The sequence below is a fragment of the Oxyura jamaicensis genome, chromosome 4 (assembly GCF_011077185.1).
Source record: "Oxyura jamaicensis isolate SHBP4307 breed ruddy duck chromosome 4, BPBGC_Ojam_1.0, whole genome shotgun sequence".
Lineage (NCBI taxonomy): Eukaryota > Metazoa > Chordata > Aves > Anseriformes > Anatidae > Oxyura > Oxyura jamaicensis.
Window position 1 is genome coordinate 63,469,816 of NC_048896.1, and position 20,650 is coordinate 63,490,465.

General features: G+C 48.3%; 1 protein-coding gene across 2 annotated transcripts; it reads left to right on the forward strand.

Moving 5' to 3' along the window:
* The first annotated feature begins 837 nt into the window (after nt 1–837).
* On the forward strand, nt 838–20,192 carry NDNF (neuron derived neurotrophic factor). 2 transcript variants are annotated; one of them, XM_035325535.1, is made up of 4 exons: nt 838–981; nt 16,048–16,236; nt 17,297–17,421; nt 18,128–20,192. In XM_035325535.1, the coding sequence occupies exons 1-4, from the start codon at nt 941–943 to the stop codon at nt 19,519–19,521; spliced, it is 1,749 nt and encodes a 582-aa protein (XP_035181426.1). In that variant the 5' UTR covers nt 838–940; the 3' UTR covers nt 19,522–20,192. The 2 variants fall into 2 exon arrangements, with proteins under 2 accessions (XP_035181426.1, XP_035181427.1); XM_035325536.1 differs by lacking the exon at nt 838–981 and adding an exon at nt 1,427–1,648.
* The last annotated feature ends 458 nt before the right edge of the window (nt 20,193–20,650 follow it).

Consider the following 20,650-nt stretch of genomic DNA (forward strand, 5'->3'; position numbering starts at 1 on the left):
GCCACGCAGGGCACCCAAAGGTAGCTGCCTTCCTTCACCCGAGCACTGAGCTCCCTGCAGGCTCCTGCACGCTTCAAAGGCTTGGAGGAAGCTGCCGAGAGTGCCCTTGGTCTTCTTCACTGATTTAGGTGTTCTTTTAATCTTCTCTGATTTAGGTGCTGAGCTTTTTTGTTTGCTTTTCTTATTGAGGTGTCGCGAGTGGAGGCAAACATTCCTCTAAAAGGAAGGAACCGGGACGCTGGGTGCCAGCACCAGGTATTTTGGGGTTCTCCTGTACTAGGCATAAATTCATCCTAAATGTCTCTGTCTTTCCTCCTTTCCCCCCACTCCCACCCTCGAACCTCTTTGAGAATGATAAAATAGAGTGGCAAAATACATAGAAATGGGGATGTGAAGAGAGAACGATCACTGATCGGGGGTTCCCATGGGGCTGCTTGCCTTCATCCCGTGTTCCTTTCGGGAAACCTGTATTTCTGAGCAGTCTCCTGGGCACTTTTTGCTGGCTTGCAGCGAGAGAAGCGGCTACTCGGGGAGCTGACGGAGCGGGAGGTAAGGGGCAGTAACTAATGGCAATTAGCAGCAGCCTGGACAGCTACGTGTCCCTGAGGACGCGAGCTCTTTTGGGGCTTGTGCCTTCGCAGAGCCAAGCTGATTGTTGCCCAGCAGATGAGGGCAATTTGCGTGCCTTCCCCAAGGCTTTGCTGTCAGATTTGCTCAGCAGTCTTACTGAAAAAAGGGAGTTTGCATTTTATTTTTGCCCCCTCCCTCCCCCAAGTTGTCGGAGGTAGGATGTGGCGGCAGGGAGGGACGGTTACCTTCAGGGCCAGTGCCCAGCAGCTGCTCTGGCTGAGAACTTGCTCAGCGCTTACGTAGCGGCGGTTTTTTGGGAGCGATGTACCAAAAAAAGAAACAAAAAGCGAGGAGACCTCCTTGCTGCTAAATGACAAGCGCCACTTCCCGCCCGCTCCTCGCAGCTCGCAGGTAAGACCGAGAAACCCCCCCTCGGCTCCCCAAACCCTAAATGTACCTCCGACCACACGGCCACGGCGGGGGGATGCGGTGACCCCGGCATCCCTGCGGACCCCCCCGACCCCCGATGGGGACTCGGGGAGCCGATGGTGGGGGAGGACGCGGCGCGGAGCCCTGAGGGCCGGTGCTCCCCGGGGCCCGCCCCTCCGCCCCCCGCGGGGCCGAGGGGAGCGGAGCGGGGCCGCTCGGTGGCGGGGCGGGGCGGGACGGGACGGGACGGGGCGGCCGCGGGGCTCCCCCGCCGCCCGCCCCGGCGGCAGCAGCGAGACGCGACGGGCGCCGCCGCTCCGCGCCCCTGCGCGCCCCCCAACTGGGGCCCACGCGGGCCCCCCCCCGTGCCGTTCCACCTCCCCCCTTTTCTATTTTTTGATTATTTTTAATTTTTTTCTTTTTCTTTTTTTTTTTTCATCGCGGGAGGGGTGAGGACGGGAAGGGGGCTATAAGGAGCGGAGGGACGGGCGTGACACAGTCCCCGCTGCAGCGGGTTGGGAAAACGCCTTCCCCCCCACCCCGGAAAAAAAAAAAAAAAAAAGAAAATATTAAAAATTAAACAAACAGTACAACCAGCCGGGCCCCGCCGCCCCCCGTGGAGCGCCAGGACGGGACGGGACGCTGCAAGGTAAGGCACCGGCTGCGGCTGGGAGGCGGCGGGGAGCCCCCCGGCCCCTCGCCGCAGCCCCTGCGGGATTTGGGGTCCCCCCCTTCAACCTCTTCCTTGTCCGCCGCAGCCCCCGGGCTGCAGCCCCCGCTCGTCCTGCGGAGCCGGGCACCGCGGGTGTCGGTAGCGTCTTGCTTCGTGTCGGAAGGGTAGAGGAGGGGGAAAGAAAAAAAAAAAAGAAAAACAGACAAAAAAGTGGCTACTGAAAAAAAGTAGACGGGCAAGTTGTGGTGGGATGCAAGCACAGGGGTCTGCTGTGCGCGGTGCGGGTTGCGTTTTTATTTCAGCAGCGCAGAGACAATGGCTGCAGAGTGCTGTTTAATCACTTGCAGATCCAACTTTGGTGCCTTGCAGCCTCGGAAGGCCAGCGCGGCGCTCCCAGGGGCTGGCACTCCCTGGGTGCCGCATCCCCGCGCCCCGCCAGTGTGAGCCTCCCGCAGGCCTTCACCTCCCCAGCATGAAACGCTCGCAGGGTGTAACTGCTGGGTGGCAGGGTCCCCAGGGCAGGCGACATTGGGTGACCAACGTGGCAGCGTGTTGCCGTCGGGGCATCCTGCAGCCGCCATCCGGCAGCGGCCTGCGGTGGGTGTCCGGCCTCGGTAGTGCATTTGGTAGAGCCGGTGGAGTTGGTGGCATGTAAAGCTGGAAGAGGCGAGCGGGGTTGGAGGGTGAATTCCTCCCTGGGTGGCTGTGGAGAGTGATTTATGTGCGAGTGACACTTGGGAGGCACGGCTGTCTCGGGCATAACCTGGTTTCCGTAAAAAAAACAACAGGCAGTAGATGTTGTCAGCAGGCTTTGCTGTGCCGTGAGGGAGCGGGCAGAAAAACTTGGTGGTTCTGCCTCGCCTGCTTGGGAAGTGGCTGGTTCCTAATTATTTGAGGAATGGCGTTTTGGAGTGCTGCTTGTCAGGGTGCCTCATCCTCCCTGCCCCGCTCTCCTGCCTCATAGCAAAGCGCATACCTGCAAGAGGAGAGCTGCCGAGGCTGGCTTTCTGTACCGCTGAGGGTCTCTGGAGCATGCGGAGCAATGTGTAGAATTCAAAACTTGTTGGGTTTTGAAGGAGGAGAGAGCTTTTTTCAATACAGAGAGATTTCATGTTCTGTTTCCAGCATCAGAAACGAGCAGTGGTGCACCACATGTCCCGTGTGCACTGCGGGGGTGTATTTGGGGTCCCGTGGACGTGCTTCCTTCTGTTCGGAGAGCGATACCTGCTCCTCACGGGCTGACGTTCCCTGCCAGCAGATAACGAGCCCCTCCTAACTGGAGAGAGCTTTGTAACGCCCCAGTATAATCCTCCCTTCCCCAGCCTGCTCCAGTTCCCACCTCGCAGGTCCCCATGTGCCCGGTGTCACTGGCCCCCGCCACCTCGTGCCACGGCCCAGCGTGAATTCGGGCCTGGGTGGCTGCGAGGTGCTGGGGTCTTCGAGCGCCATGTGGGATGCTGAGCAATTACTCTCCTGAGTGACCCTGCTGAAATTAATAGGGGCCTCTTTTTTTTTTTTTTTTTTTTTTTTTTTCTAATTTGAACTGCCTTTGCGCTGGGATGCGTGGGCTCACCCTGCACGTCTGTTTTGTTGTGGATGACTCCTTCGGAAACACCGAGGAAAAGCATTTTGGTTTCCCCAATGTTTATAAATACAATATGGTGCAAACTGTCAAGCAAGCTGTTCAAAATCACGTAACGCCTGCGCCGCGTTCCCTGCTAAGCTTAGATGCCTTTGCCACGTACTCGCCGATCCTCCGACGTTTACAGCTCCCGGCCTACGGCTCCGGTTTGGTGGGGAACAAAGCCCCAGGGGTGGAGGATGGGGTCCCGGCACCGTGCTCGTGGACTGGGGGAATCCTTGGGTGTGAGGCTCGGTTGGGCTCGGGGCCACCCAGTGCCACTTGCCCCGTGGCCCCGTTGGTGGCAGAACTACTTTGCTGGGTGCTTTGGTCTCGGTGTGCCAGGGTCGCCTGCCTTGGTATGTACAATGAGATGAGATGTTTATTAAACTCAGCCCCTGCTTTGTCTTCTACAATTTACGTTCCAAAAGACTCGTAATAAACAGTTTATTAAAAAGAAATCCTGATTTATTTCTGCAAGCGGTTACGCTTCAAGATGGTATCAAACGGTTTCGCGGGAGACCACCTTTTATGCTTACCCCGGCAGTTTAAAAGATTGCTAGAAAAATAATCCAGAATCTAAGTAGGCTTGAACGAAGGCAAGCCAGGAGCGTGTGTACGTGGGGCTTTCTTGCAGCGAAGCGACAGATTTTACCACAGAACATCTGGGCACTGGCTTCGGTTACAGCACAGATTTCAGAGGGATAACAAGTCGTGTTTGGCTTCGCCTTCATTTTGAAGTCACTAAACTTTATGTGAATAATAAAACTGTAAGCCCATTACTTCACTATTTTCAAGGGGCTATTTCAGGCCTCCTTCAGCATCTCGCCTCTTTCTAGAGCTGGTTTTATTTCGTTCTGCTAAGTGGGTATTTATCTTTCCATTCCCCAGCTTTTTGGTTTTAAGTTTTCTCTCCTCAGAAGGCGGATTTGCTCGTTTATACCTGCAGACACCCTCTGGGTGCCGGGTTTCCCTGCAGCCTTGCAGAATGAGCTCGTTTTCTGCGGTAAGGGCAGCGTAATGAGACGCACACGCTCCTCGCTCAGCACGCTCGAAGCAGCCGACGCTGTTGGCACGGAGCAGTGCCTAGCTGCTTCGGGCTGACATCCCGGCTGCTAATAAGGAGTTAACACAATGCTGGGGCTTGGCTCTCTTTTTGCCTGCGCGATTACAAAATGCAGAGGAGGGGAGCACGGGCTGCTGGGGTGAAGGGCCTTGCGCCTCAGGAGGGGAAGGGGCTTGTGAGTGCTGGCAGAAGGGAGCGCCTGCTGCTGGGAGCGCCCGGTGTGCCTTTGGGGATGATAACCTCAAGGGGCTTGGCGTCGGGATGTATGAGCATGGGAGTGTGCAGACAGCCCCTGACGTTTGCGTTGCTCGCAGCCAGGGTGGTGCCACGGTGAGTGCCGCGGGGCTGCGTGTTTCGCTGACGCTGAGGGTACGGCCCATCGGGATGATGGAGGGGCTGTGGGCGCTCCCCACGCAGGAGTGGGTGGAGAAGGGACATGAATTATGTCAGCGGAAAGGGAAAACCTTGGGTAAGATGAGTGAGAGAGAACTCGAGTAGTGCTTTAGCTCTATTAAACAAAAGTGAGCATCCTCCTGGAGAAATCACAAAAAGCTTGTGGAAGCTTTGTTCCCCAAACTTTGTTTTACATCGTGACTGAGAGTATGCTACTTCCACAACAAAACTCCTTGTTAGACCAAGCAGCAATTGTTTCTGCCTGAGAAAACTGCTCCAATAAGCTAACGTTGACAGGAGGAGCTGTGAAGGCTGAGAAGATGTTATGCTTGAAAACTTTTAACTAGATGACATTAGGAGAGGAAGTATTTGCCCTTAGATCAGGAAACAGGTCAGGGTGATAAATCGTAACTTCAGGAGAACGTGCCTAAAGATGGAAATAAATTAAGAGGGACCAAGAGAGCCAATATTAAAAAGAAGTTTGTTCTCTCAGAATTCATTCTCCAATTCGCAGCACACGAGGGCGGCTGCTGTGCTGGGGGAAGATGAATGTTAGCACCGAGCTGTAACAGGAACCGGTGGAAAATCTGTTTACATGGATGGCTCCGTGGAGCATGCAGGTCATGAAGGATATGTCAGTCCACGTGCGAGATAGCTGATACTTTAACTTCAACCAAAAAGGTGTTAATTTTCTCAGAGACGTTTTATGGGACAGGTTTGGGGTTTGTGCTCAGCTCTTAAATGCTGCTCAAGCAAGCAGCGGGCCTGGTGGGGTAAGAACCTCCCCCCCTGTGTTTTGCTGAACATAAAGGTGCAGACACTGCCCTGCCGGAGGGATGCATGCACATGCTGGCTGCTCCAGAGCATGCAGGGCTGTTTGGTTTCGGTGAGCACGAGCCCACCCCGGGATGCGGCCACGCTGCTTTTAGGACAATTAAGCGGGGCGGTTGGAGAGATGTTTGCTGATTGTGTGACAGCCGAGATAAGAAGCAGTGGTCCTTGCTGAGAGCACCTGGAAAGGGAAAGGCAATAATTTCTCCTTCCCACTTCATCCCCCTCTCCGCGGGTCCGGATATGAGTGCCCCTCCGTGTGACCCTCGCGTGCTCACGAGGTGACACGCTGCCGGGAGCAGCGCTTCCGCTGTGGTTTGCAGGGGGAAAGGGGAAGAGCATTGTTCTCTTAATTAAGCACATTGCCCCTTTTTTTTAGAAGGTTTGGAGCTTTATTGGGGTGGGAATGATGCTTTTTTCATCTTTCTCACTTTTAACCTCGCCTGTACTGCAGCCGAATTGCAGGTTCTGGATACAGGGATTGCTCGGAGGAGAGAGTTTTTACAAAGCAGCCAGGGTAGCAGCAAGAGGCGAGCTCACCTTCTCCTGCTACCTCGTTTAGGTGTAGCGGGTTTACTGCTCATTTGTTTACATTGAAACAGTCCAAACGTGTCTGAGCATTTGGAGGGCCTGATGCAAGTTGTGCTGCTTACAGACAGGGCTGGTGGTCATGCAGGAAAGCCAAGTGTCCCAGAGCTGCCAGATGCTCTCTGGATGCAAGGGAAAAAACATCCTCGAGCAGCGTCAGTGACATTCTTGCTGTTCCTCTCTCTACTAAAGCTGCATGTAATTCTCCGTGGGTTTTTCCTCTTGAGAAGAGTTACTTACTTGAGTGTGATTTGTAGGAACTAATAGGATCTCCTCCTTATTTGGGGAAGACCCTAGGGGCGCTCTCCAACTGTTTTTTCAGTAATGAGGAATAATGAATAAAATCCTAACAGTCCTAGGAGGTATTAAAGTTGCAATTTTGCAAGGAAGATTTACTGTCAGTCAATTCAAACTTTCATAATCCTGTTAGAGCACAATAGTTGAAATAATACGTCCTATGAAAAATAAGCTGCTTTTAAGATCCTTTCACACCACGTGAACAAAGCAAAACTTGGATTTAAAGCCTTTAATATTTGAATTGACCAAGTATCTTAAGGCAGCAAGTAAGCCACACCTTGCCAGCGTGTGACAGCAGGGATGCAGGCTCAAGGCAAGTGTGCTACATTAGGTCATGGTGCTCACTCCAATCCCCGCTCATTTAAGAAAACACAGTCACAGGGCTGTAAGATAACTCCAACAATCAGTGCTTTAACTAGGAAATGCCAAACACATAGATCCTGGCGATGCGTGCTTCCAGGAAGCTGAAACATCCTGCAGCTGCCTGCAGTCATGCAGTTTCCCTGGGCAGAGCCATGTGGGACCCTGCGCTACATGAAGGTGAAGTGTTGGTACCTGAAACCACAGCTGGGCGCTGCCCAGCTTCTCGTAGGGGTGAAGCCAGCCCAGCGGCACGGGCAGAGGTACTATGTCTTGATGGGCATCCAGCACCCACCTGAGCCGGTTTTTTTTTCCCTGAAAATTGAGCCACAAAAGCCCACCCATGCCCCCCCCCCCCCCCCCCCCAAAAAAAAAAAACAAAAAAAAACAGACCTCCTTGGCTTGCCGAAGTGCCTTGCGTGGATAAAGCACCAAAGAGCGGGTGGTTTCTTGAGTGAATGACTTTTTGATAATGCAGTGCAGTGTTCAAGGTGATGTTGAAATGATTCTTTGTCCTTGAGCAGGGTCTTCTCTCCATGCCAGCAAAGCAGCACCCCCAGAAGGCAGCCTGGCTCCCATGCCACAGCTCTCACCGTGCCTTTCACTTTTGGAAAGGGAAGGTCCCTTGACATGCGTTCCAGCCGTCTCCTAATGCAGAAATCCCTTTTTCCTTTTTCTTTCATTCCCTTTTCCTTTTGTTTCCTCTTGCTTCCCTTCTCTCCCACCAGGCGAGGAGGATTGGTGGCCGTAAGGAGGCTGTGGGGCTGTTTGGACGTTCGATCACCCGTGGCAGCCCGACCTACCTGCCCACATGTGTTCCCTGCGTGTTGGCTCATGGTGGCGAGATGAAGGACTGACCTTTCGCCTTCCCTGCTGGACAAACAAACGCTGGTCCAGCCATGGCGTGGGGCTGAAGCCTGCCCTGTCAGTAAGCTGTTTCTCAAATCCCATATCACAGCTCTGCAGCTGGCCCTGGTGGGGTTTGAAGCTCCCCTGGTACTTTGATTTGAGTGCATGTCGCTGGAAATTTTTCAGCTTGATTGTGCAGAAGGACGTGGCTAGAGCTGCTTAGAAAACCAGAAATTGATGCACAACCACCCTGGAGCCTGGTAGCTCCCAAATACACTCCGAACCTGCTTTGTAACTTCTCTCCCTTTGCAAGTATGGCTGGGCAAGAGCAGGAGGGCTGGGAGGGTCTGCCAGCCCTGTGGTGGCAGTGGGCCAGGACGTGGACATCTCGAGCGGCCAGAGCCCAGCGCTGGAGAGGGGCTGCTTGCACCCACTGCACCGACACATGGGCAATCCCAGCGCTCTCTTCCTCCCCTCTGCTGCCTTTTTTTTTTTTTTTTTTTTTTTTTTTTTTTTTTTAGCAAGATGCTAAGGAAATAAATGTCAGTTGGGAAAATCTAGCTATTGTGAACATTGCTGCTTTTTCTCATCCTTCCCCATGCAGTCTACGAAAGTGAGGGTGCAGAAGAAAGGCTGATTGTCCCCCCATGATGCGGGCCACTTGTGATGAGCCTCCCTGTGCTCACATCCACGCGCAGCCTCCAAGGAAGCTGACAGAGCTGGCGTTGTGCCGAGGAAGCAGTGCAGGTGCTCTTCAGGGGGTGGCAAAGACCAGCGTGGGGCAGGTGCCCCTGCTGGGCCCTGGGAAGCCCTTGCATGTGGGTTAGAAAGGGAATATGTCAATATTGGTACCGTCAGCACTACGTTTCATACTTTATATTTTCAAATGCTTTACAAATGTTTATATATTTGCAGCAACCCTTTTCCAGCTAGGGAAAATGGGACACAGGATCTGAGTGTTACTGTGGTATGTAACAAGTTCTTGTGAGAGAGCACCTCAGGGGTGGTGCATTAAGGATTTGTAGGGAGGAAAATTCCCCTTACATGCCTTTAAAGCAAAGCTGAAGGCAGATAATATTAAAAAAGGAATCCAATTTTGGCCAATAAATTACATTGGAAAATTAGGATTCTGATGATAATTGAGGAGCTGGAAATGTTGGAGGGTCAGCATAATCTGTAGCACTGTGCTCAGCAGTAACATGGGGCTAGAAGCTAAAACCAGTAAAAAAGGGTATAGTTCCTTCAAAGTCAGCTGAGAACCTGGTTTATGTGATTCAGGTGTAACTATAAGCAATGCAGAGGAAATAAGGATAAGATTGAAAAAACATGGGAAAGAGCAGAATGGACCAGAAATAGCTTTTTTCCCCACTCAAATTACATTTGCTCCTTGTTCCATGTCTATATATCTGTGAGTGTTCCTGGACTGAAACAATCCAAAATCCAACCTTGCAAATGTATTTGGGGTGCCTGCAATGCCTGTGTGAATTCCCATTGTCATGTCTTTACTCTGAGGTGTCCACCAGTGCTGCTATTCCCAATGCTGGAGAAACTGTGTTTGTGATGGAAGCTGAGGGAATCGGCCTCTGCATGCCCAAAGGAACTGCACAGCAGTAAGCAATGTTCCCTTTTTTAAAGTCATCTATCAAAAAGTGGAAGGAAAGAAGTGCGTGAGCAATTCCAGTGCACTGATGGCAATTCAGAGCTCTCCGAGGGTCTCTCTGACCCTCAGCCCAAGCCCCGGCAGTACGAGGATGCACGGACGCGATCCTGCTCCCAAGCCGCGGTTCTGCTTTTTGTCCTCCCCTGACATGCCAGCCACCCTCGTCTCGTAAGGGTTTTGGCAGGGGCCGTTGCTTGTGATGTCATTTGGAGCTATTATAGGGAAGCACGGGGAAACTTTGCACCAAACAGCAACGTGCTGGCGTTGGCTGTAGTTTGTAATTGTCTGGGTGTGCTCCTCCCTGCTAATCCTCTTGCTGAAATTCATTATGGAGAGGCAGCGACATCCACTCACACAGCCATGCTCAAGGCAGAGGGACTTGGCCTTAGAAAGTGGCTATTGTTTAGTGATTAAAGGAAAGGATTATATTGGGATTTCCTTGAACAAGAAAATTTGCTGCCCCACTTTTATTGCTCGTAACAAGGGGATAATAATTGCTCTCTGTTACAAAACACCACAAGATCCTGTGATGAAAGATTTGTTGTAGAGCTACGTGGCGTTCAGAGCTGGTCTGGAGTTGTGCAAACCCAGATTTCTCTGCTCCATGATTTCTTCTACTGGGACTCAAACTCTGCTGAGATGATGAAAAAATTCCCCTTCTCTGTATTCAGCTTTGGATGCAGTGCCTGAAAGCGGTGTTTCCTGTAGAAGGATCTTCCTGTAGCAGTGTCACCGTACTTGTGGTCTCTGTGGAGGACATTCAGCAGTCTGGGCATTTTGGGAGGGCTTGGAAGGATGAGCAGGTACGGTGCCAGCCACAAGGCCAACTTATGCTGGAGCTGGGAAGGGCAATCAAGTGTGGTTTGGGGTCAAGCGTGCAGCAGGCTTCCACCCACGTCTTGCAGCACTTGGCTGCCAGTAGTAGCCTACACGTCTTCCTGTGCCCTCACAACAGAGGTATCAGGGAACAACTGGACGTTGTACCAGAGGTCGCTGGGGACTCCTTGTTTGTTTGTTTTTGACACTCACCCGTGGGTGGAAGTGGCTGTGAAGAGTGAAGAGCTGGTATGTGGGCAGTGAGTGACAGGAGGAGGAGAGCTACCAGGCATTTCCTTGAGTGTCCCAGCTGGGATCTCCTGGCTCAGCTGGTTTTTTTGAAGCGTCCCGCTACCGCTCGCTGCAGGATGGCGATCCCGATGTAATCACAGTTGAATCTGTTTCCACTAAAAGTGGAAAAATAAATACGTCTCAGCTTGGAAACAGAATAGTCCATGTAAAATTTGATTTTTGATACCATATCTCCCTGAGTATGTTTGCTTTTCAACATGTCTAATTTGAGACAGCTCCACATTTTACAGTATTACCCCTTCAGAGTTAACCTCTCCCATAAGCTGCAGTTCATCAGCACTGTTGTTCATTAAGATTTGATGAAAATGTACCCGTATTTCTTCATATGGTCTTATTTCTGCATAGCTGGATGTTTTCCCATGCTACTGTGATTTGCTCTGCTAAAGCAATACTTCCAGCAAAGGCAAACCGTGGATTGAACTGGAATCGCAAGAGGCGGTCAGTTAACCCACAGACAATTAATTGACACGGTGGACACTAATAGCTTCAAAGGCACCATTAGAGTCTGTCGTGTCCGTGTGTGCTTAGGGAGCTTTAATCCAGGGATTTGGGGCACAACGGGGCATGAATGATCCTTCCCTGCCAGCCGCAGCACCCCACACAAATGTTTCTGCTCTGGTGGGCTGAGCAGGTGATGTGCCCGCCCGTCCTCTTCTTTGTCCCTGGTCCCTAGCTGGTACCGTGACCTTCAGGTCACAGGCTGGCACTTCTGGCACAGTGTAAGGCAGCAGCAGGCAGCAAGCCTGCTGGAGCATGGCTTTTTCCTTTTAAAAACAAACAACAACAACAACAACAAAATGAAAGGCATAGCAAACGTTTTCCAGACCCTTTAGGGAAACCTAAGTATTAAAGGCCATGCCTTCACTTTTCCCTGTTGGTCTCCCCCTAAGCAAACAAATCAATGAGTTCCCAGTAAATACTTTAAAATTTCGAAGGCATTATTCTTCATTTTTTACACATTAAAAACGACTAATTATATTACAGTTGAAATTGGTAGGTGCTTTTAAATTGCTCTGTGTCTGAGGCGATAACTCTGTATGCTGAGGTGTGTGTATTTGTGTTGTATATCTCTGGAAGTGAAGTTTATAATGGAAAAGCTCACAGACTCTTTACTTGCAGCATTCCTATAAGTCAAAGAAGTCACATAATACCCTTTCATTTCCAAAGCTTGACTTAAATCAGGTCAATAAATCTACAGACTCCTGAGATGCAGCATGGGTAATGCAAACAACTAAGAAAACCCTAATACACTGGAGTTTAAAAACAGGGTGTAAGGTGGAAAAAAAGTTAACCATCCACACAAGAAAAATAAAAGAAATGCAACACAAAAGCACTGTGGCAGGCAGTGCCTTGAAATGATCCCTGCTAAATTACAGTCATGCACTTTCCGCTCTCTGTAATCAAACTTTAGGTTTCACTTATTCCAGATGCGTTTGCTTCAAATAAACCCAGGCCCTTTTTGTTTTGTTACTGCAAGCCCTTGATGGTCACTCGCGGACAGTCGCGAAGGCGAGGGAGCGCTCTGGGTAGGCCGAGGTGCGCGGAGGTGACCGCGGGCAGCTCTGCGGCCCTGCCACCTCCCTCTGGCCTCCAATGGAGGACTTGCCCGGCCAGCATCCGGGATGACCTGAGAGATAAAGCTGATTTGTCCCTGAATACGAAAGCGAAGCCAGTTGCAGATCCTGTTAGCCTCTCCGTTTTGGCTTGTAATTACTGTCTGTCTAGGTATTTGCAGGTCTTTCATATAGATGGAGTTAGGAACGGGAATGTCTTGGAGGCTGGTCGGAGCGTGTGTAAATGGGCTGTGGGAGAGGCCGGGAAGTCTCCCTGCTCAAGCATAAGTTGCTCAGAAGGAAGGGGGGAATTGTAATCACTGTAATTGTAATCAGCTCCGATCCAATTCAATGACAATTCTCACGTGTATGCTCACAGCTAAAGTTTACAAAATGGCCAGACTTTTATTTATTTCTACTTTCAGAAGGGAAAAAAAAAAACACAACTGGTACGGCAGTGTGTGCTGAGGCGCTTGAGGTCGTTATGGCTCGCTCCAAGCTCTCAGCGCCTGCTTCTGCTCACTCTGTTCACGTAAAGACCCGCAGCCAGCGGCCCGGGGCATCTTCCCCTGGCTGCCCATGGCTGTCACCCCGGCCGGGGGGCTGGAGCAGGCCTTGGACCCTGCGGAGGCGAGGGGCTGGGGAGGAGGCGAGAGGTGGGGACGGGCCGTTAGAGGGCACTTTTGCAATCCTGGAGAAGGCGAGCAGTGCTTATTTTTTCAGTTAGGACTGTTTGCTTTGGCTCTCTCTTAAATTCAGTGATAAACAGCAAGCAAATCCCTCCAGTCAGCAGGAACATATCAATAAAATATTGACTCTGAGTTTAAAAGAAAAGAAAACAAGGCGAACTCGTGGAAGAGGGAACAATAGACATTCAGGAGGTGGCACAGTCTGGAGAACAAAAATCACATGGTGTATTTCATGTCGTGTGCGAGCTTTAGGGGGCAGGTTTTGGGCCAATACCTGCATTAGAAAAATAAAATGCGCTCGGACTACTCGGCACCCAGTAAACAGGAACATTTGTTGGATGTTTTCAGGAGCGGGGTGGGATTACGCTCGTGCATGTGCTCAACAGACACTGCGCATGTTTTCAGAGGGACGTCGTCAAAGTCATTGCTCAGGGTGAGCTTGTCCAGAAAGAAACATGGGGCGAATAAATTCTTTTTGGTTTTCTCTTGGTGTTTTGTGTGAGTGAATTGTAGAGGATTTAGCTTAAAACTATGTGAAATCAATCAGTGCCCTGCAAAATATATATATATAAATAAAAAATATGTTTATTAACTTGTGTGAAAGGGTGGTATAATGCTGACAGCAGTATTTCCCAAAACGTGGTGAGTTTTCAGTGCCTCTTTGCTATTTAGGTGTCCCACCTTTGGAAGTGTTGTGTGTGAAAATTCCTCTCATTTTAAACCTCAGAGGTTGGATATGTGAAAATGAAGGCACTCAAAATCATATTTGCTTGTAAAGGAACCAAGTTTATAAAACGTTTGTCTTTCATTAACAGTTGACAATTCTGCAAGCTATTTCACATACAGAATGGGCCAGTGCTGCCTTCCTAGCCTGGGGAGGGAGCACAGGACTAACCTTTACGTATCTTCTGTGGTTAAGTTTAAGCTGAAGCGCTTTTACAATTAGTTACAGGAATCACAGACAAATCCTTACCTTTTCGCTACACTGCAGTAGTTAATGGGGACAGAAATGCTGTCTACCAGTTTTTAAAGTGGATTAGCTAGTAAGATTGTTTAAGAAGTGAAGCTTAGCCTGGGTAGTCCTATAATCAGAAGTAGTTTATTTTAATAGTGGTTACACTGCACTGGAGCAGACTGTGAGAATATACAATATTGCAGTTTCAGGGGGTTCACGTGGAGGACGTAGTCTGAAGAAAGCATCCGTGTTTCTTACCTAACCAAATAATCTGCTGTAACTGTTGTGTATAAGTTAGAAAGAATTTCTCCCCTGTTGGCCAACGATAATATGTGAAAAGTCAATAAACAGTGCTTTGCAGCACACGGAGCTTGTCTGGTGTCCTATGAGAGGAGATTTCTGCTGACTTCGGTGACTTGAGTCAGACAGTATTTTGACTTAGGATCTTTGCTCTGAAAGGCCAAATGTCATTGACTTTGGTGATAAGTATCAACACTTCGGTCTGAATTCAACAAAATATTCCTGCCATCATCCAAATCTAGGAAAGGAGCTGGTCAGGATAAACTTTGGCAAACACTGAGAGAGCCAAACCATGATTTGACTGCAAGTAGCAGCTACATGTCTTAGGTAAAGTTATGTATGCCCTTCCCTCCCTCAGGGCAGAGCACTGCAGTAAGCTCTCACATTATAATGAAATACTCAATTTAAAACCTGAGTGATGGAGATGAAATGTTATAAGCGCTGCAAATGGGAAATTATGGTGACAGAGCCTTGCCATCCCCCAGCCCTGTGTTGCTGTTGTGGGGTTATCGCCAAATAAATATTGGGCTGAAGCCCTTTTAGAGTTTTCAGAAGGCAACCACAGGAGGGGGAAGGAGGTGGCCACTGATGCTTTCCTCAGGGGCACATGTTTATATTTTCATTAAGAGCTTGAAAGAGAAGACCAATTTTATTATGGTTTACCACTTCATCATACCACTTCTCAAGGAGCCTTGTATTTACTGTTTTTATGTAAAAGACTAGAGAGAGGTCATGTGGAGGAAAAAACAAACCACCAACTGAACAGTGTATTTGATTTTAAAGGTAAAAAGAAAGAGTGTCTAATGAAGCAATAATCAACCTATTCTGCAATATAAGGACTGGGGCGTGCATACACACTGAACCAAGTAGCAACAAGCAAAGTAAGATAAAACTGTAACTGCCAGCTCAATGTTTTTACCACGCTTTTCCCCAAAGCCAGTGGCTAACACAGTTTAGGTAATGGCCTAAAACTCTTTTTTTTTGCTGTTTTTCTTTTTTTTTTCCTTTTTTTTTTTTTTTTTCTAATTTTAGGAATATAATCGTTTAGCGGTTTAAACTCACTGTACTCATACCAGAAATGGGCTGCATTCCCCTCACCCCATACCAGAGCCATCGGTATGAGATCATCTGCTGTCCTGAAAGCAGATTTGCAGTGTATCCCACTGTGTACGTTAGGGTAGTCATTACTGACCTAGTTGTAGACATAATAATGAAAGGCTGAGATTATGAATTATTATGCCTAATTTGTAAGGGATTCTCTGCTTTTGTGTTTTGCAATTCCCATCAGGCTTGAGGATTAAGCCCTGCTGAATTGCATGCTAATACCAATGTGCTTTGAATATGTGTGGGTTTATATCACATATTTTCCTAATTCTCTATTTTTATAAAGAGCAATTTCACTGGAAATATTTACTTTTCAAAGGATTGTTGGAAGCCCAACCAAAATCTGCTAAGTGACGTTGCTGTACCCTCCATCTGCTCTGTGCTTACTCTGGGTCCCATGTCCAGCGAGTTCTATTTCTCCTGTGGCACAACATCAAACTGTAGCTCTACCAAAGTATGTTCAAGGATTTTGCTCTTTGTTAAAGGGGGAGAGAGAGGGAGACCACTGTGTGGGCTTGCTTTCAATTATAGCTTGAGATGGAAAAATCTTATTTACATACTTTATCCAAGAGCTCTGACAATGCAAGTTCGGTCCTTACACCACATACTCCCAGTGCTCATGTGGCAGTACTGTGAAAGTTCCTGCAAAACTTAAAGGGCACACAACATCCTTGTAGGTATGCATGTGTTTCAGTGGCGGAATAAGCCTTTCAAACTCATACCTCCTTGCTGAACTCCCCCATACTCTGCAGCTTGGGTCTAAAGATTGGCTGAAGACTGTAGTAAGCTGTTGGGCAGTACTAAATCAGCCTGTAGGAGCCATGTTAGTCTGCGTCTTCCTGAGCTCGTGAATGAACAGGTCATGACTAAACCCTGTGCTTCACTGCGGTCTCCCTTGAGCGGTGTGAGATGAGGTGGGGGCAGCTTCTGCTGTGCACGTGTGGCTCAGCCCTCACCAGGGAATCCCGGTTGTTGCTGCAGGATGCTCCTGCTTCACTGCCTGCTGCTCTTGCTGCTGCTGCCGCTCAGCTCCAGGACGCAGAAGTTGCCTACCAGAGATGAGGAGCTCTTCCAGATGCAGATTCGGGACAAAGCCTTTTTTCATGATTCGTCAGTCGTCCCAGATGGAGCCGAAATTAGCAGCTACCTGTTCCGAGACACACCTAAAAGGTATTTCTGCCCAGTTTAAGTGAGGTTGTTGTACTTGGAAGATAGCAGATTTATTTGTTGTCTGTTTTGAAATCAAAACTGAATCCAAATAAGAGAAATTCTATAAAGTTCTGTTCCATGAACTACAAATGCCAGTGCTCTGGCTAGTGAAATTAGTAACTGTGTGAGTCGCCATCCCAGTCTGGCCTCCCCAGCTGGGGGTCTACGCAGTTTGTGCAATTTCTGGTATCAGCCTCGAGCAACCACAGACCACAGAAGTTCCCCAAAGTGGGGCCACTAACCATGTCTGGAGGCAAAGGGAGGGGGAAGGAAATTAGAACCTACAGGCTAACCCCACCACACTTGTCTCTCTCATTATTTCATATTGTGCTTTAAATAAGCAGTGCAAGCCAATTCTGGTCTGGTTGCCCCTCTTCCCAGCCCCAACCTTATGGGTCAGAAAATACCAAAGTTTGGAGAAGAAATCGAGGCTCCAAAGAGTTCAGGGAAGAACAGCAATGCCACTGTCCTCCACATAACACACACCTCCTTAAGCCTTTGTGAATGAGGAACATTTTACAATTCGTGACATGTAGTACTTGGGGGGGACGCGGGGAGACAGCTGAATGTGTATGTGCCTGTATGTGCTTCTAGGGCTCTTACCTAGACATGTCATAAAAAGGGTGTCATGCTTTGAAGAGCTTGCCTCTATATTTCAGGAGAGACCCTGTTTCCCTCATTTGTACATTTGTTACCATTTACTCTGCACATGGTTAGTGTAGGGGCAAAAAGTGAAGCTGATGGGGGAGAAGAGCAGGAGGCCAGAAACCCCTCTGCCATATAATGAAAAATGCAGAGTGAGCTCTGCAGCTCTGTGCGGGCAGGGGGACCTCAGCCCCTCACCTCCTTAGCCTTCACCTGCCAGACTTTCTGTATTCCCTCCGTACATGCTTGCCTGTAAGTAACATTTTTGCCTCTGTTGCCCTACCAAGGTCAACCTTGATAATGCAAAGTCAGTCCCCCTAGCAGTTGGCTGCCACCTGGATATATTGACATTATGGGTCTGTTAACCATCCCCTAGGTACTTCTTTGTGGTTGAAGAGGACAACACGCCTCTAGCAGTGACAGTGACACCATGCGATGCCCCCCTGGAGTGGAAACTGAGTGTGCAAGAGCTCCCAGAGGAAACCAGTGGAGAAGGTTCAGGTAACAAACCATCAAAGATTTTCCTTATGCCTCAGAGTCCCACTTTTCTCCTGGATTCAAAGTGCCTCAGGCCAGTCTCAGTGTGATGCTGAGTGTCGCAGCAGGTCCATCTGTATGATCTTTGGATCTTCAGCACTAGTCCTGCTTTTGTGCAGGAAACTGGCAGCAGGTAGCAACATTGGGAAGGAAAAGCATTGTAAAAAAAAGCAAAAGCAAAAGCTGATGTTATAGTTAGATTGGATGCTGCCATAACAAACTGCCCAGAGTTGCCTATCTTCACTGGGGGCATTGCTTTGGGCAGTGCACACAAGATAGAAATGAGAGAGGCAGGACTGGCATTGCTGCAGGGCTCAGAAACATGCCCACAAACAGGCAGCAGGGTCAGTTGATGAACAGGTCAGTTCATCCTTGGAACAGTATGGCACATCCAAGCTGGGTGCTTGGAGTAGTCTAGTGGAGAATGGTAGCCACCATCCACACAACTCCATTAATATGCAATTAAAGTGCAATTTCTGTTACATGTGTTTTTAACCTGAGTGCCAAACTCTGCCTGATACCACAGAGCTATGGTAACATCTTTCTCAGGAGATACAACCTTTCTTTTTCATCTCACATTTCTATTTTGTGTAGAAGTGTCTGTTAGAGTTTTATTTCTCATGTTCTTGGATAGTGTCTGTACAAATGTTTTTCTATGCTTCTAATCTAGGTGAACCAGAACCTCTGGAGCAACAGAAACAGCAGATTACTAATGAAGAAGGCACAGAGCTGTTCTCTTACAAAGGCAATGATGTCGAGTATTTTGTGTCCTCTAGTTCCCCTTCTGGTTTGTACCAACTAGACCTGCTGTCAACGGAGAAGGATACGCATTTTAAAGTGTATGCAACTACTACTCCAGAATCTGACCAACCTTACCCCGAATTACCTTATGATCCCAGAATTGATGTCACTTCTCTGGGACGTACAACAGTGACACTGGCATGGAAACCGAGTCCCACAGCCTCATTACTGAAACAGCCAATTCAGTATTGCATAGTCATCAATAAAGAACACAATTTCAAAAGCCTCTGTGCTGTTGAAGCCAAGCTCAGTTCTGATGATGCTTTCATGATGGCTCCAAAGCCAGGTCTGGATTTCAGTCCATTCGACTTTGCCCATTTTGGTTTCCCCACAGACAACAACGCTGGCAAAGAACGTGGTTTCCTAAAACCATCATCAAAGTTTGGGCGCCAAACATCCTCAAAGCCGAGAGTTGACCTGCACAAAGTTTGTATTGGGAACAAGAACATCTTCACAGTGTCTGACCTGAAACCCGATACACAGTACTATTTTGACATGTTTGCAGTAAACACTAACACTAACATGAGCACTGCGTATGTTGGCACCTTTGCTAGAACGAAGGAGGAGGCTAAACAGAAAACAGTTGAACTGAAGGATGGCAAAGTTACAGATGTATTCATCAAGAGGAAGGGAGCCAAATTTTTACGGTTTGCTCCTGTTTCGTCTCACCAGAAGGTCACCTTTTCTGTTCATTCCTGTCTGGATGCTGTTCAGATCCAAGTTAGAAGAGATGGCAAACTTCTCTTGTCTCAAAATGTGGAGGGAGTACGGCAGTTCCAGCTGCGAGGAAAAGCAAAAGCTAAATACCTAATCAGGCTGAAAGGAAGCAAAAAAGGTGCTTCTGTGCTGAAGATCCTGGCAACAACAAGGCCTAACAAGCAGTCGTTTCCTTCTCTTCCTGAAGATACAAGAATCAAAGCCTTTGACAAACTCCGCACGTGTTCTTCAGTCACGGTGGCGTGGCTTGGCACACAGGAGAGAAACAAATTCTGCATCTACAAAAAGGAAGTGGATGACAATTACAACGAGGAGCAGAAGAAAAGAGAACAGAACCAGTGCCTGGGTCCAGATACGAGGAAGAAATCAGAAAAGGTACTCTGTAAATACTTTCACAGCCAGAATATACAGAAAGCAGTAACCACAGAGACAATTCGGGGCCTGCAGCCTGGCAAGTCCTACCTGCTGGACGTTTATGTCATAGGGCATGGAGGGCACTCTGTCAAGTACCAGAGCAAACTGGTGAAAACGAGAAAGTTCTGTTAGTGCCCCTGCATACAGGGATACAGGGAACTCCGGTCTGAACATTATCCTACTTCCCAGCATACGGATTGACTACTTGCACGGCTGAGAAGCTGTGACCTGTATTTGTACTGTGTAGAAAAGATATCAGCTTGTATATTTATGTTTACATAAGTAATTGTTTGGAGGAACTGGGGCCGGTGCTCCCTGTAGCATCTGGCAACTGTGTTATCATGTGTCCAGTGACCCACATGTGATGCTCAGTAGATGTCTGAGGTAGCAGGAAACCTTGAAGGAACTGGCAGTCCTTTGCTTCCACATTGCATGAACTGCTCCTAAATTATTTTATACTTAAAAGGCTGAGATAAGTCATTCATCCACCTTGTTATGCACACACAAGACATGCAGGCATACACCCTTTCTCTCAGTGTAGATGGTAGGGTTTCTGTAAATTATTTTATAGAGTCTTGTTTTAAATGTTTATGTTTCTATGATTGTAAACTATTAAAATCTCTCCCTGTTAAAATACAGATCTAAACTAAGTATTAACTGGGCTGCACATGAATCAGTTTCATTGCTAATGTAAATTCTTACCTAGCTGATTTTCATGTTTAAATACTGTATGTATTTCATGTACAAAGTTGCCATAACGTTATATTCCTGTACAGAAAATTAAAAACAAATATTAGATTATATATTGTTTCTTTTTCTTTATATTTTAAGGGGGAAAACAGGCTTGAGGACAGAAGAGGCATGTTGAAGCTTGAACTGAATTCAGCTAGCACACACCTTTTATTTTTTATTTTTATTTTTTTCTGTTCTTCATCTTTTGAGGCAAGGTGACTGAAGTTCAGTAGAAGGAATTACTGGTGTCAGAGGTTAAAATCTGTAAGGGAGCCATTGAAAGAGGGGCATTTGTGGCATACTCCATGTCTGCTGTGATAGAAACACTGGAGGAACAGGACAGCACAGAATTAACTTTTCTTGTTCCAGGTGAGAAAGGGTCCTGCTTTGTCATGGTTGCAAGTGCCGCTGGCATTTAGTGTTCCTCAGGAGTTCACAGTCTGAGTTAGAGCGAGCATACAATTCAAACAAATAACACACCAGAGAGCCAGACGTTATTTTCGTTAGATTATCATTGAAAACATTTACT

Bases quoted from the DNA above. Each gene is read 5' to 3' on its own strand.
- NDNF (XM_035325535.1), top strand. From the start codon at position 941: ATGACAAGCGCCACTTCCCGCCCGCTCCTCGCAGCTCGCAG. The intron at 982-16,047 runs GTAAGACCGAGA...TTGTTGCTGCAG, and splicing joins CCGCTCCTCGCAGCTCGCAG to GATGCTCCTGCTTCACTGCC. The intron at 16,237-17,296 runs GTATTTCTGCCC...ACCATCCCCTAG, and splicing joins TTCCGAGACACACCTAAAAG to GTACTTCTTTGTGGTTGAAG.